Source organism: Maylandia zebra, linkage group LG5 (assembly GCF_041146795.1).
Source record: "Maylandia zebra isolate NMK-2024a linkage group LG5, Mzebra_GT3a, whole genome shotgun sequence".
NCBI lineage: Eukaryota > Metazoa > Chordata > Actinopteri > Cichliformes > Cichlidae > Maylandia > Maylandia zebra.
In genome coordinates, this window is record NC_135171.1 from 9,865,397 (window position 1) to 9,880,523 (window position 15,127).

Consider the following 15,127-nt stretch of genomic DNA (forward strand, 5'->3'; position numbering starts at 1 on the left):
GTGGTCCTGCACCCCCTCGTCAACAAGTTGGTTAAGTAAATAATACCCTCACGGGAAAATCGATATCTCTCTATGAGCACACTGTCGCGCTGAGCTAAAGGATCCTGTCTGTCCCGCAATATACGCTGAATTCTGAGGACTCTCCTTATCAATCTTGCACCTTCCGCAATGGGTTGCTCGCGTAAACGGACAGGATATGGCTGCGACAGACTTCCCAAATCCACCTTCGCTTTTATAGCCGTGGTCTCTCATCTTGATTACATGAAGTAATTTACAATTGCTACTCTGAAATATGAATTAAATCTGTAATAATCACATACATGTAATAGAATGTTAATAGTACATTTCCCTTTTTTAGGAAATGACCTGTATGTATCTGTGTGAAATCAATAAATGGATCAGGTGCTGCATTATCTTTAGTTACATTGATGTTATTTATTTATGGTGAAACAGTGGTGGAATATCGCTGTTGCTTTCGTATGAATGACGCGGACATACCTGCGTGGCCGCGATCTAATCCTGTTTACATAAAGTAAACCTGCTCCCCAGCAGGTTTACGCTTACGGCTCTGTTGCTATGACAGCAAGTCCCGGATGGGCTTCGGGGAACCGAACGATCCAAGATCACGCGAAATCGTCAACAATCTCATCCAGCTAACTCACTTAGCGCGGTACGAAGAACAGGCCCCTGGTGTCGCATTCAGAAACAAACACAACACAGATTTCAAACATGTATTTTGACCAATTGAAAACTGCCAGGTTAGCGGCCTCTCTTACACCCTCAGAAAAGAGAAAAATACTGTTTCCTGAATATAAACCTGTGTTCTGTTGTTATCATTCTGAGTCTCCTTTCAGGCTGCCTGCAGATTGAAAAAAATGTCTTCACATCCTGGATGCATGGCCTTTTCCTCATTAGTCATCTTGTTTCTGTGAATTTATGAGAAAACACACACCATTGCGTATCTTTTGACACGCCAAACAGATTTGCAATAAAACAAGGACACAACTGAGATTGATGACTGAGCTGCTTCCTGAATTCATGTCTCTAGTAGAGCATGTAAAAGCTTTTCAACCGAGGCTCTGCAGCTTTTTACTGTTGTCCAGCATAGTGTTTCTAATCACACGAGCAGTGATATTCATCAAAACATTCCCTCGCATGAACTGGAGGATTGTATTTAGGTAGCATGGTTTGTTTAATGAGTTCTGAATACTTGCTATGTCTTAACAGCTTGGCAACATTTCACACATCTTTTGAAATTAATTGTTTATTTAATTATACTTATTATGCTCTGTGTACCCTCAGAGAACCCATTTTTGTTAGTGACACCTTTGTAAATGAAGCAAACTTAAGCTAACGTTAGCTCTCTGTTGAAGCTCAGAGCCGACTACAGACACTCAGATTTCAATTCTTATTCATAAAGATGACAAGCCACAGGCTTTTAGTTGTTGTTTGTCTCATTTTTTCAAGTTAAATGATATGGAAACAAGCTGCCTTCACCTATGGGAGTACCACCCATGCCATGAAGCTCCCAGCACACAGATTTTGTGCTGATGTTAATGCCAGAAGAGGTCTGGAACTCTTTAACTTTATGTGATCTGTTACTTGGTGGCTGAGTTGTTGGGATTTCGATTTTGCAATAACACTTAAAATACTCTAGAAGGGAAGAAAATTCACACACTCACTTGTTACAACAGTGGCATCCTCTTACAGTACCACACTCAGATTCAGTCTGTTCTTTAGAACAGCGGCCTCCAACCCCGGTACCGGTCCGTGAGTTGTTTGGTACCGGGCCGCGAGAGTTGAGGCTCAGGTCTGAAATTTATGGTTTTCAGGGTTTTTAATCGTTACTTTTTTAAATCATTTTTATCGTTAACTCGGTTTCCCTGGGTCTTTTCCCGTGTGTTATGAATAAATCTTCGTTTTTTTGGTACCAGTACTGGTTTTGTTGTATTTATCAGCGACACCTTAAAGGCAAAAAAGGTTGGGGACCGCTGCTTTTGAACAACCCCTTCTTTCACAAATGTTTGCAAAGTCAGACTGCATGGCTGGCTCCTTGATTTTACACATGTGACACTGCATGTGAAAACACCTGAATTAAAAAATAAAGACATTTGTCCAAATAGTTCATGTCTCCATTCGCTATTGTGAATAAAGTTGCATACTGTATGTTTAAACCAGCTAAAAGTGGAAAAAATGGCAAAACTATTTCATGTAGAATTTGTGAAATACACAAATGTGTGCATATCTGTGTGTGTGAAAAGTATAGGGCCCCTGTGATTTGTCTTCTCCGTCCCCTGGCTTGGTTACTAGTGAAAAAACAAAAAACGCCTCAAAACCAGTCTTAAATTCATAGTTTCACTGTTCCAGAAGCTTTGTGGAAAAGTAAAGCGACTTGCAGTTTTAAGGAATAAACAAAGTGCCTGGTATTTATTGGGTCCTATTTTCAGAAGTGTATTAATACACATCATGCGCTCTGCTGTGGAAATAAATCATCAGGCTGGTGTATGTGGTTTGTGACTCAGTAAACTAACAGATAGCGAGAAACGAATAAGCAATAGAAACAAAGTTCACAGATCTTAGGATGAATAAATTGTTAGCTTTAGATTCTGATGACAAGAGCAGAGACAAAAGAACACCACCAGGAGCTAAAGCGTATTTGTACGCTCCTTTTTATAATGGTGTAAAAATAACTGGAACTACTAAAGTGAAGCAAAGAAAGGGAAACAGGGCAAGAAACAAACAAACAAATAAATAATAAAATTGTCAAATTACAAACAAGCAAGCAAAGCATTACAATCACACAAGCATTAAGCAAAGCACAGATTTAGTCATTTCTCAGGGTGAGCGCTCACTAATTTTAATTCAGTATGTTTTATGCCACTCACTTCCTTTCAGGCAAATTAAATTTGAATTCATTCAGAGGATACATTTTGCTGCCTAACTGCAAGGCTTTATGTCAAAGGATGCCCTATCGTGCATGTTCACTCTGACCCTAGCATGACGCCGAAGCGCCAGAGTAGCAGCGGTGCGCCCTGTCACCCGCCATGCAGCGTGCCGTTTCAGATGCAACAAAGCAGCGTATCGGGTCAACAAAGAAAAGCACTACTGGCAAAACACTTAGCTCTTTGCCTGCTGATTGATTGCTTTTCATTGTTGCCAGTTTGAATATGCTGTTCCTCTGATGGGCAGCTTGGCAGAACATGTAATCGTGTGTGTGTGTTTGGAGCCAATAGCCTGGCCAGGATTTGTGGGGAAGCCTGTTGAATCCCGATTTAGTGTCTGCTGTCTGATATTTTTGTCTGAGTGAGGGATTTGAAAAATGCCTTGAAAATAATTTTGTGAGCTAACACTCAGTATGGACTGGCAGGTGAAGATAATCGCAGTGAATTTCTCATTAAAGGTCATGCAAACCAACACGCTCGTGCAGGTTTCAAACGTGCGAGGGCTCTGGGGCAAGATGAGAGGGTATAAACCGAAGACGTTTTGTCCTCGTAAATGTTTAATGTTAGAAGAACCACAGCAACAACAAATGATTAAGGCTGTTTATCCAACTGAATGACAGAGCGGCGGTAGCTTCTATTACAACAGAGAGATGTAATTTACTAAAATGGACTTCTAACTGACACCTTGTATTGGCTCTGTTTATTAGTGAGGAGACAAGTGTCTTGAGGGGGCTTTTCATGTGCCTGTTGGTCTTAAAAAACACAACCTAATTGGATTACTTCAGCACAAATCGGCAGATATGAAGAGAATCAGCGAAGCAACTATTCACAGTATAGAGAACAATCAAACGCGGGCATGTCAGCTCGGCTATTTGAAAGTAAATCTAAAATTCCAAATTACTCCACAGCTTGCCAAGCTTTCACCGGTTAAAACCCCAAAAGGATACAAGCTGCAAACAATTACAATCAATTCAATGCGAGCAGCATTTTTACTAAGCAGACCAGTGTATGAATCAGTGATATTTGTTAGGTAGCTGTCAGCTGGGAGAATGTAATCCAAGCAGCTGTTGCATTTAGCACTTCCAATAAGTGAATTGAAGAAGCTGCACAAGGACACATCTGCTGCAATTAGACGAATGGAATGAAGAGCTTGGCTTAAAACTTGATTTTTAACTGAGGAGTTTACCTCAATTATCTTTTGGTGTTTTAATAAAATTGTCCAAATACAAATTATATAAATAACCGAGGCTTATTATTATTATTATTATTATTATTATTATTATTATTATTATTATTATTATTGTTGTTGTTGTTGTTGTTGTTGTAGCCGCAGTCAGAAATTTCTCAAACTCAGATTTAGTTTCAATTTTGAATGGCCTCATAAAAATACAGTGAATTTGACCTTTAACTTTTGGACATATATTTTAAAAAAAAGTTAGTTTTTGTGAAATATTTCCACATTTTGTAGTTGAATTGCTTGCATCAGCCAAATTGTAAGAAATTCCTTCAAGGATAAGGTATCACATTCCCGAGTTATCTAGGCTGATGGCCAATAATGTGATTGTAATCAGTTCCTCTGGTCACAGCCTGCTCTGTGATGAAAAAGGACAGCTTTTCAAATGTCTGAATAGTGCATGTAATTCAAGACACTCTTCTCTCAGTTTGAACTAACCATATGAATGATCTTGTCACTGCTTGAGCAAGATCAGTACATCTAAACGAACCCACCTGAATTCAGAAGGCAGCCTAAGCTTACCTACTGCACGGTCTGGCACGGTCTTCTCATCTGGCTTTCAGCAAGAAAGCAAAATCATTTGTATGCTACCTTCTCACACCGTATAAAATTCAGAGTATCGTTGCCTTGAGCTTGAGAGCAAACGTTGCTGAATAAATAGAGCTGCACAATAGTTTATTTTAACTGCCATGGAAATGAAGTCAAAAAATAACCCTCTCATCAAAGCGCATTCAGCTTTAGGCTCCTAACAGAGAGGCTGTCCCACTTCCCATGACCCAGCCGAGAGTGATCACACCTACACGAGGCACGAATCGCTTGGAAATTTTTCCATCCCCACAGCGTCAGGTTTAAGGTGTTGATTACCTAGCGAAAGCCGCTGTTAAACAGGTACATCTCAAAGAGCTCCGTCTGAAAGCGCTTCAGTCATCGTTACTTTGCACAGTGAGATAACTTCCAATTTTCAGTGTGAAACAGACACATGCTCGCTAGTCAACTGAAAGAAAAAGAAAAAGCAAGAGAACTTATTATTTTTACCTCCAGAATGAGGAGGAGGGCCGCAGAGCAGAACCACTCCTTGACCTTCACGCACTGAAACAGAGCTTCTTCTCTGAGTCTTGAAGTTTTCCAAGTCTGCAAAATAGAAAAAACAAAACAAGAAAACAGCAGTAAGTAAAATATTCCACAAGCTGGAGGCTGTTACATTTTATTAGCATACACATGAAGGTGCTGTCATGAACAAATTACTGTTTTTCTTACTTCTTTTCAAGGTCACATTGTGCGCAACCTAAAGCAGCAGGTGGGGAAAACGCTCACAACAGGTTGCCTGTTTATTACAGAGCTCGCAGACATAAACACAGCACACACTCACATAGCGCCAGAAAGTTCATGGCCTATATTTCTTCAGACTGTGGGAAGGAACTGATGCTTCATCCTGTCAAATACAGTACTTGTAAACTCTGAGGGCCAGAGTTCAAACTCACAGCGTGTCAGACGCTGTTGCAAAAAACCTGAAGCCCCGTGCCAAGCAAATGATATACAAAAACATGACGTACGGAACATTTTGAGTAAGTCAGAAAAAACCTTTAAAGACTGCCTGAACCTTCAGCAGCAACAAACTGAACATTTTTGGCAGTAAACAGCCTTTGGCTTTGCCTCAAGCCAAATCATCCCCCCCCCCACGTGCGCCTGTGCTGCCGATATCCAAATTCACAGAGATGGTGCCACAAGTACGGGGGTTTTGGTGGAGGAAGACAGCAATGAGTGATTTAAAAGACGCACGGGTAGCGTAAATCAGTACAGGACAGATAAGTTGTACCTGACTATTATACATCATACAAAGTCGTCATAGGAAGTGTAAATGCTTTGATATGACTAAAAGGACAAATGAATTAAATTTCTCACTTATTATTGTTAAAAACCTGACAAACTCCCTCTGTGATTAATTAGAAATAAGAATTAAAAAGTAGAATCTGGATGAAAAACTGTGATGAATTTTAGAAGAAAAACCCTTCGGGGACTGAGCATTAGCATTACTTTCCAACGCCTCCCCTTCAACTGGGTAAAAGCATTGTCTTGTGAGTACAGCGGACAAAGTTTGCAGCACTATGAACACGTTTTGGATGCAAACTCAAAAATCTTAGGACTGTTTTTTCAAGGCACCCAAAGCGCTTTACAATGCCACTATTCATTCACTCTCACATTCACACACTGGTGGAGGCAGCTACGGTTGTAGCCACAGCTGCCCTGGGGTAGACTGACAGAAGCGAGGCTGCCATGTCGCACCATCGGCCCCTCTGGCCATCACCAGTAGGCGGTAGGGTAAAGTGTCTTGCCCAAGAACACAACGACCAGGACAGAGAGCCTGGGGATCGAACCGGCGACCTTCCGGTTACAGATACGCTTCCCAACCCCCTGAGCCATGGTCGCCCCATGAACATAAATATATGTTTGCTTTAAAGAAGAGAAGAGATTGTGCCTTTGTTCAAAGGAAGGGAGCTGCATTCAGTTATTTGGCTGCTTTTGTGAGTGTGTGTGTGGATGGGGGTGATGGTGGGTAAGGGGGGTGAGGGCCACCTTATGTCACTTCTTTCGACACACCCCTGTTAATCACACAAAGATAGGTCGATGGAAGGAAGCACTCACTCGTGTGTGTGTGTGTGTGTGTGTGTGTGTGTGTGTGTGTGTGTGTGTGTGTCTGTTGCTTAATTTCTTTTTGCTGGATTTATTTCTTTTGCATACTTGAGGGGACACACTTAAGATAAGGTGGAAATGAAAAGAATGAGGCCTATTATTGCTCCCTGTAACCTGCACTGGTAATTGTATGTTGCGAATAATGAATGTAAGTTAAGCTTGAGCTGAATACATGATGAAAAAAAAAAACTATAACTAAGCACTGAAATCAATAAAGACACACACCCACACTAATATGAGCCAGACAGCAATCTGAAGCCTCGCTGCTAAGCAGAGAGGGTTGCCGTGGCAGGTCACACATGAGGGATTTTAATAGCTCTGGTGGTAATCAGGTTACCTTTCATTCATCAAACCTACCACCACCGAACCACACAAAGCTATTCCTAGTAGGGCTTTGACACCACAAGTACTGTTAAACTGAAATATTTTCCTTTGACAGCTGATGGAAACAATAGCAGGTCAGAACCACATCTGACATTTGCTGATGATTTATGCAGAGCAAATCATCTGCTAATCAGAAGGTTGGTGGTTCAGTCCCTCCAGTCTGGGCAGGATACGAACCCCAAGGTGCTCCATCGGACTATGACTGTTAGATAGAGAAGTGCTTGCATGAATGAGCACTCAGACAGAGTAGAAAAGCGCTATAGAAGAACCAGTTCATTTCAAATTGGCTCCATTAATGATGTACAGAGCTCAGTAAATGTAATTCACACGTTGCATAGAGACTAAGTGTCTGCACTGGTAACTCAGTTTGAAGAGTGCTACATATATTCCTAAGGGAACTATTTAAATACAGATACTTGTAATAAGTACAAAGAAAACATGGAGCTACTCGTATATTTAGAGGTTAATTGGCAGCATAATTAAATTAAACAGCTTCTTCTGGCTTCCTTTATTCCACTTCTTGTTTTTTTTTTAATATTCAGTTTGAGGTCAGAGATCATTCATAAATGTGATTTTAGCTACTGAACCGAATAAAAGACAGACAGCGAATTAATACATTAAGAGGCTTGATATACTGTCTCAGATTTATCCATACATATTCTCCAAATTGGATTAATTAACCTTAATTAACCTTGCAATATGCAGAATATTGTCAAGTCAGTTCGAGCGGTGGCGCGGACACGAGCGCTGTCTTTGCAGACCTGCTCGTCTCAAAACTGCAAACAATCCACTCAAATGAGATTACTGATTAGTTCAGCTCCAAGTGATCTAAATGTAAAATTATCGGGCTCAGTGATTTATGAAGAGGACTATAAGGTCAGTTAATATATGTCATATTGGCCACAGAACAAGTCAATTAAGAGGCTGGCTTTAATTATTTCTTTAAACATAAATCTCTTCTTAACCCAAGAGTACGCTTTAACTAATAGCGATCTGAGAGTCTTAAGCCCTATTAAAAGAGCAATTCCTAATATTTTTCTAAAGATTAATGCCAGATTGGACCTTTAAGTGTCAAATTGGATGTGTCTCCCTCAAGGATGTAAAACCAAAGTCAGCATTCTTGACTAAAACTAGAGAGACAGAAAAAGAAAACACCTGAATCAATACATGGGGTAAAGTCATTCAGAATAATTTGGCAGAGTGCTACAATTTTAAAGAACAGCACCAGTTTCTGCCTGAATAATACACATGCAACATCTAATATAGTGTCTTCTCATTGTTCTTGGCTACAACTGCTAAAGCAAAGTTGCACTGTGGTGTTGGTGGAGAGCAAAAAACAAAAACCAGAGCAGGACTTTGTTTTTGTTTTCCTGTCTGTGCTTCTGGGGCACTTGTACCTGAGGTCGAGGAGCTGAGAAAAAGCATCTTGGGCTTCCTGGTGTACACATGCAGAGGACACTATGGATTACTTCACATTTAAAAACATGCTGTCCAGTAGACTCGGACGGCTGCTGAGAAAGCATAACAAAGTGAGGCTGACGTTCATGCTGCCTCTGCCGTGGCCGCAGGACTCACTCGTAGCGCTTGCTGCCCACCGGCTGCAGCAGGAACTGAGTCATGGTGCTGCAGTTTGTTTTATCAGGGACTGTTTGTGATTGTGTAGAGGGGAGCACAAGTGTTTGACTGTGAAGGACACTGAACTTTAGGAGACAAACTCACTGATGGAGTAAGAGACGCCGGCTACTTGTGAAGGGTAGCGGTGCATGATTTGTCTCTGTCATACCTCTCCTTCTATAATCCACCCAGATTTTTCTCCACCTCTAATAATCACAGTAACAATATGAAGTATTTTTTTTTTCAAACGTTGTTAGTTCCTGTTACAACACCCAAAACAACAGCTCAATACATAAATATAATATCATAAAAGCTTAAACTAAAGAAAGAGCTCGGTTAAACCAAAAAACAAACAATCTGACAGGACAGGTGGTATGAAGACTTTCTGCTTTTGTCCTTGCAGCAGCAAAGTTAGCAAGAGCAGTAAGAGGTTCACAGGGTTGTTGGGATCTATTAATTAGCCATATCCTCTGTGTCAGATGATCCTCCGGGCTTTGTTTTTTCTTATTCATGCCACACAAATGTTCCTTCACAGTAACGTGTGGGATTACACCACTTTTTAATGACGACTAGTGCATCCCATGCACATTTCTTCTTGCTCAGATTAACGTCTCTACTCTCCTGAAAATTCCGGCCATCTAGCACAGTCAGACTGAGGAACACCGGGAGTTTGGCAACGTCTCTCTGCAACGCTCCATGAGACAGACACATAAGTCACACTGAGCAAGAAAAACAAACTTTATCAGACGATAAAGTCACAAAAGAAGAAACAACAACAACAGGCTGCTACGCATCATGGCACCAGGAAAAAAAGGCGACATTTACCACTCATTGGAAAATGTTATTTTAATGAAATAACATTATGACGAAGTTTAAAACATAAAAGAATGACTTATTGTTTACTGAACTTGAGATAGAGATATCCATCATACTTCCTTGCCTTCTATTTTGATCGATGTGGTGGTTATATGCATCGTCTGTTATTTCCCTTTCTTACCTGTCAGAAAACTCTCCACTGTCTTTTGTAATTTTGCACCCTGAAGCTTGACAGCGCTGCAAGTCTCAAAGCACTCCTGTTAGTTTATTGTTCCCACATGAAACAGTTTTATTCAACTTCTCAAATCCACTCCACATTTTTTCATCCTGGTCATGCGCTCCTCCGTGAAATAGCTCTATACCCCCCGAGTAGAGCGAGCCCCACAGTTTTAGAACCACCACACTCAGCTGCACTATTATAATGCAGGCAGGGCTTAAACTACCACAGAGTAGTGCAGGAAAGTAATCATTTTGAGGTACTAACTCCAATATAGTCTTACCGAATCTCAAATTGACAACATTTCAGAGTGCAACATTGTTGTTATTATTATTATGCTTCATTTTGTTCTGGCTACAGATATTAAGAAGGTAGATGCTACACAAAACACAAGCTTGCAACATATCTCAATAAATTAAACTAGTTAAAAATAAAAATTTGTGATTTTACATCATAAAATCACGAATTTTACACATACACATTCTTAATAATTAAATTTAGAATTAGAATTTTATATTTTAAAGTGTGATTATAATATAGCCTCAGAGATAATCTGCTACCACCACTCCTTTATACTTTGCACTGTATGAAACCATTCATATTGTTGGAGGTTGGGTTTCTGCACCCAGCATCTCAATTATTTTAGAAATCTTATAATAAAATATTTTATTATGCTCGTGACTGTACATTAGTTTAATCCTAAAGAACTTGCACAGAAATCCACCTATTTGATTAATGCACTTGTTTGTCCTGCTCTTTACTGTGAAAAACACATCTGCCACACAAATGGATAACTGAACATCCACAAATGGGATGACAAAGTTGCTGTCTACAATCATTTTTACACAGCAAATCACTGCCCTCCTAAATTCCCGTAGTTTTTCTACAGTGTGAAAAGCCGGCACCCGGTTTTGGCTGGTTGGTGACCAAAAGCGCTTAAAAAGGCACGCAGGGCAAATATGTCTGCAGATGTCCATATAAGACGCTTTCTTGGAGGTTTATGATGTGTGTAGAATTGAATCAGGACTCAAAGCTTAAATTAGGTGATTTATTTTTATTGCTTTTTTTCAGTTTTTTAAGGGAACACTGACTGCCTAGTTATCTCTTAACTGTCACTCAAAGGTGATTAATGTTGTAGCAAGGCTAATCGACTTCCTTCTTCCCAATGGGCTTTATCTCAGACTGGTGTGGCTCATCAGAGATCACTGATGAAAGCTGCAATATCTGCACTGCTTTTTTTCTCCCCTTTGCCTCTTCTGTGAAATTAATTATTTTGCTTCTACAGACGTCTTTTTTATTAATGGTGGTACAATAAAAAGCTGCAAATAGACGCGCAGTTTTCTCCTAAACACTGCTTGCATTATTGGGCATAATACAAAATTTCACGGCGAAAGCTGAATCTTTTTTCTTCTTTTTTTTGGATTAACCCCCCATTTACTTTCATCTAAAAACACGATAGAAGGTTAGATAAAAGCATCCGAGCCTTCCCAAAATATGATCCTATAGAACAAAGTCAACAAAAGCCAGAGACATCTAAGGTACTGAATTTGTTCCCCCCAAAAAAGTCTTTGGCATTATTTTTGGCTGAGATGAAAGCTGTTGGGATTTATGAAGTGGTGATGTCTACTTCACTAAAGGTACTGATTGTGCCTGTTCACAGCGACAGGCATGGCCTCGCCCATGCTGAAAGCATGCAGCAATAGTGGCAAAATCCACCCCCCCACCCTCCCCAAAAACCAACCTCCACCTTCAGTCATCCACTCTCAGCAGCCAAAAAAGACCAAAAGAAGCATTGTTGTGAAAGGTACTTTGGGAAAGTCGTAAAAAGCATAATTTAGAATATGGTACGGCCGATGCCTTCAGATGCGGGGTGTGTGTGTGTGGGGGGGGGGGGCTTGGGGTGCATTGTGGTGGGAAGGCTTGACCAAAAGCCTGTTTTTTGTTTTTTTTAAAGCGTACGCAGCTGTGCACATGTTCAAAAGGAAGCATGAAAGCACAGACTTTGCCTGCAAAGGATATCTCAAATAGCATATCCATTAAATTTGTCACTGAAAGGAACAGTGGCGAGCGCAAGTCCCTTCGAAATTTCATTAAAATATTATAGAACTGAGCTAATGTTTTCCGCACAAAAGCTTCAGAGTAATGTTCAAAACGGGAAGTGGCTAACAATGATTAATAGCCTCAGAATAAGTAAACCTGATGTCCCATCTAGATCCATTAGCATCAATTATTGCAAACCTGGGCTGGCATTACAAACAATGATCCAGATTAAGCTGATGATCACATCCCAGACATATGAGCTTTCCAAATGCCAGCCCAACTTATCATACTTCAACAAGCCCGTCCAACCGTGAACATTAGATCCATCACAACCTGCTACCCCCTTGAGGATGCTCTTTGTCTTCAAGTGGAAGGTGGATATAATGTGTTTGTGTGTGTATGAGGACATCATATCTATGTTTGTACTGTCTGTGCCTGCGCAAAGGTGGGAGCCAGCACAGAGGTGTGTATTCAGTGATTTTTATCAGCCTGTCTGTCACTAGACAAGACGAGATGAATGCATGGAATGAAAAAAAAATAAAAATCTTTAAAAGCATCTTTAATTCTCCTGCCTCGACTCTGGTCCTCAGCTGTTCCACCTTGAGTCTAAAAGCACTGTGGTTGGCAGTTAAAAGAACATTATGAGAAGACAAGTCAGTGTCTTAAACTTGCTTCTTGCTAATGCCAGCAGGGGGCGACTTCTACAACTGCAAAAAGTTGTTCAGTTGTACCAAAGTCGATAGCAACATGACATTGAGCTCTTTTTTTGTTAAAAACACCACTTTTTGGGTGACTCTATGAGCTCAGACACTTGTTTCAAGTTTTACAGAAGATTCGAGCCAAGAAGGAGGATAAATTGGGGTTTTATTTTCCTTTACCATGTGACTGACACAACGCTAGCCTTGGTTTCTGAGATCATAGAGTGGTTAGAGTCCCTATCCAAAACAGCAAGGCAGTGATAGTAAAAACAGCCAGTCTGCTGTAAGGCTCTGTTACATCTGCCTTCATTTATATACAGTCTCTGGGTAGACCTTCAGATAAGTATAGAGTTGCATGGAGGCCGACAGTAGTATTTTTAGAACTGAGATTAAAGTGCATATATTTTGATGCTGCACTTCCATGAAATTTGCAACATTCTAACATATGTAGATAAAATAAAGTAATGTTGCAAACAGTAAGATTACCCAGTCCTCTGTTCAAAAAACACTGAATCCTACTTTTTAAGCGAAGTAGCTGGAAGCCATTTTTCCACATTCACCCTGCTTATTTGACATGGTAAAGTTCACACATTATTCCATTCCCTGCTAGCCTTGCACTTAAACAGCCCACATTACACATTAGCTGCATCAGTTCATTAACAATTGATACCAAACACAAACCAACACTGTGCATCTCGTTGTACATTTATTGCATTTAAGTTTAAACTGACTGCTGATTGGTTAGTGTTAATATTAGCTTTTATTAGGCAGTGACTCCCTGTACATTAGTACATTAGGGCAATGAAATGCCAGCTCAACTCAAACTAACACACGTTCAGAGGTCATCATGAATGCTGGATCCCAACAAAACCACAATGACAATGCCTTCAAGTACATCAGTATCATCGATGTATTCATATCATGTTCTTTCAAGGAGTTTTTCTCAAGCCACAGGGTAACTAAGTAGTGCTGTTTATTACTAATACACATTTTTGGATGTGTACTGGGACTGTCACTGTCACTATATTACCTGACAGTTATTTTTCAGACACTTCATAATGACAATACTGTTGTGACTTCTCACGGAAAAAGTTTTTTAAAAATTTCTGTGGGCAAAGCGGAAAACTGTTCTGGGGTCTGTTGAACTGAAATGAACTGAAATTCTTTTTAAAAACCTCTGGACTAAAGAGGACAGGGGGGCATCTGGCTTTGTATCATCACTCAGTTCAAAAGCGTGCATCCCTGGTGGAGGTTGCATATCTGGAAAGGCACCATCAATGCTGAAAGGTTTTAGAGCAGCAGATGCTACATGACGTATTTTTGAGGGAGGGCCTTGAATATTTCAGCAAAAACAATGCTAAACTGCATAATTCATCTATTATACAAGCACCATAGTAAAAGAGCCAAGGTGCTTAAATGGCCTGCAATAGAGACGATTCTCCAACTGAAAACATTTGGAGCATCATTAAATAAAAAAAAGAACAGAGCAGATTGAGGACTGTATCAGACAACAATGGGACAACATTCCTCTCCAAAAAGTCCAACAAATGTTCTCTGCAGCTCCCAAATATTTACAGACTGTGGCAAAAAGAAGCAAAGCTGCTACACAGAGGCAAATGTTCCAGCTTTTTGGACACATTTTTTTTTCTTACATTTTCTCAATTTAAACATTAGTTTAATACATACTATTGCGATTAAGACCTCTTACACAGCATTACATTGTTGGGATATGTCACGACTCGGGCAGCAGTCGTGTGGAGGTGAGAAGGAGGATCAAAATAGCAGACAGTGGCGGAGGTGCAAGTGAGATTTATATACAGTGAGCAATAACAGAGGTGAGGGCAGAACTGAACATAAACCTAAACTGGGAAAACTAACACAAAAGGAGGACACGGGGCGGGAAGCAGAGAGACACGGTGAAACACGGAATAATGCAGAGTACACAGAAGATTCACAGAGAAACACAGACGACGCGACGAGGAGCACAGGCACACCAGGTAATCAGGAATTGGCAGACAGGAGGGGAAACAGCTTGAACTAATGGGCATAACGAGACACAAACCTACAAAGTAAAACAGGAAACTCACAGACTGTTTCACAATACCAACTCGGGGACACGAACAGGACACAGAGGAAAGACACAGGTAGCGATGATAGAAAACACCCAACTCAAAACCCTAAGAACAAATACAAAACAGCAGAAACTGGAAAATAATAACAATAAACTCAAAACACTAGGTCAAAGACCCAGGACCATGACAGGATATGGGATAGTACACAATTATGATATTAAACATGTACATTTTTTATATCATATGTACATTTTGAAACCTGTGATCTATGTACTGGTGTACTTTCACTTTAACAATTATTTAGGAATGTAAAAAAGCAAAAATGTAATGTGCTCTAAAAGGGTTAGACTTTGCTGAGGACCCTCCCCCCGCCAATTCCCTGCACGTATCATCAAAAAAGTTTTCCCCATTTCAAAGGC

At 40.3% G+C, this 15,127-nt stretch overlaps 1 protein-coding gene across 2 annotated transcripts in view; it reads right to left on the reverse strand.

Annotated features, from left to right (window-relative positions):
• The window catches only part of cntn4 (contactin 4), a 200,054-nt gene that overhangs the window by 108,850 nt on the left and 76,077 nt on the right, over window positions 1-15,127 (reverse strand). For both annotated transcript variants that reach the window (XM_023153751.2, XM_004567418.4), the window contains exon 5: window positions 5,212-5,307. In XM_023153751.2, the coding sequence (XP_023009519.1) occupies window positions 5,212-5,307 (96 nt within the window). The remainder of the gene's footprint in view (window positions 1-5,211; window positions 5,308-15,127) is intronic.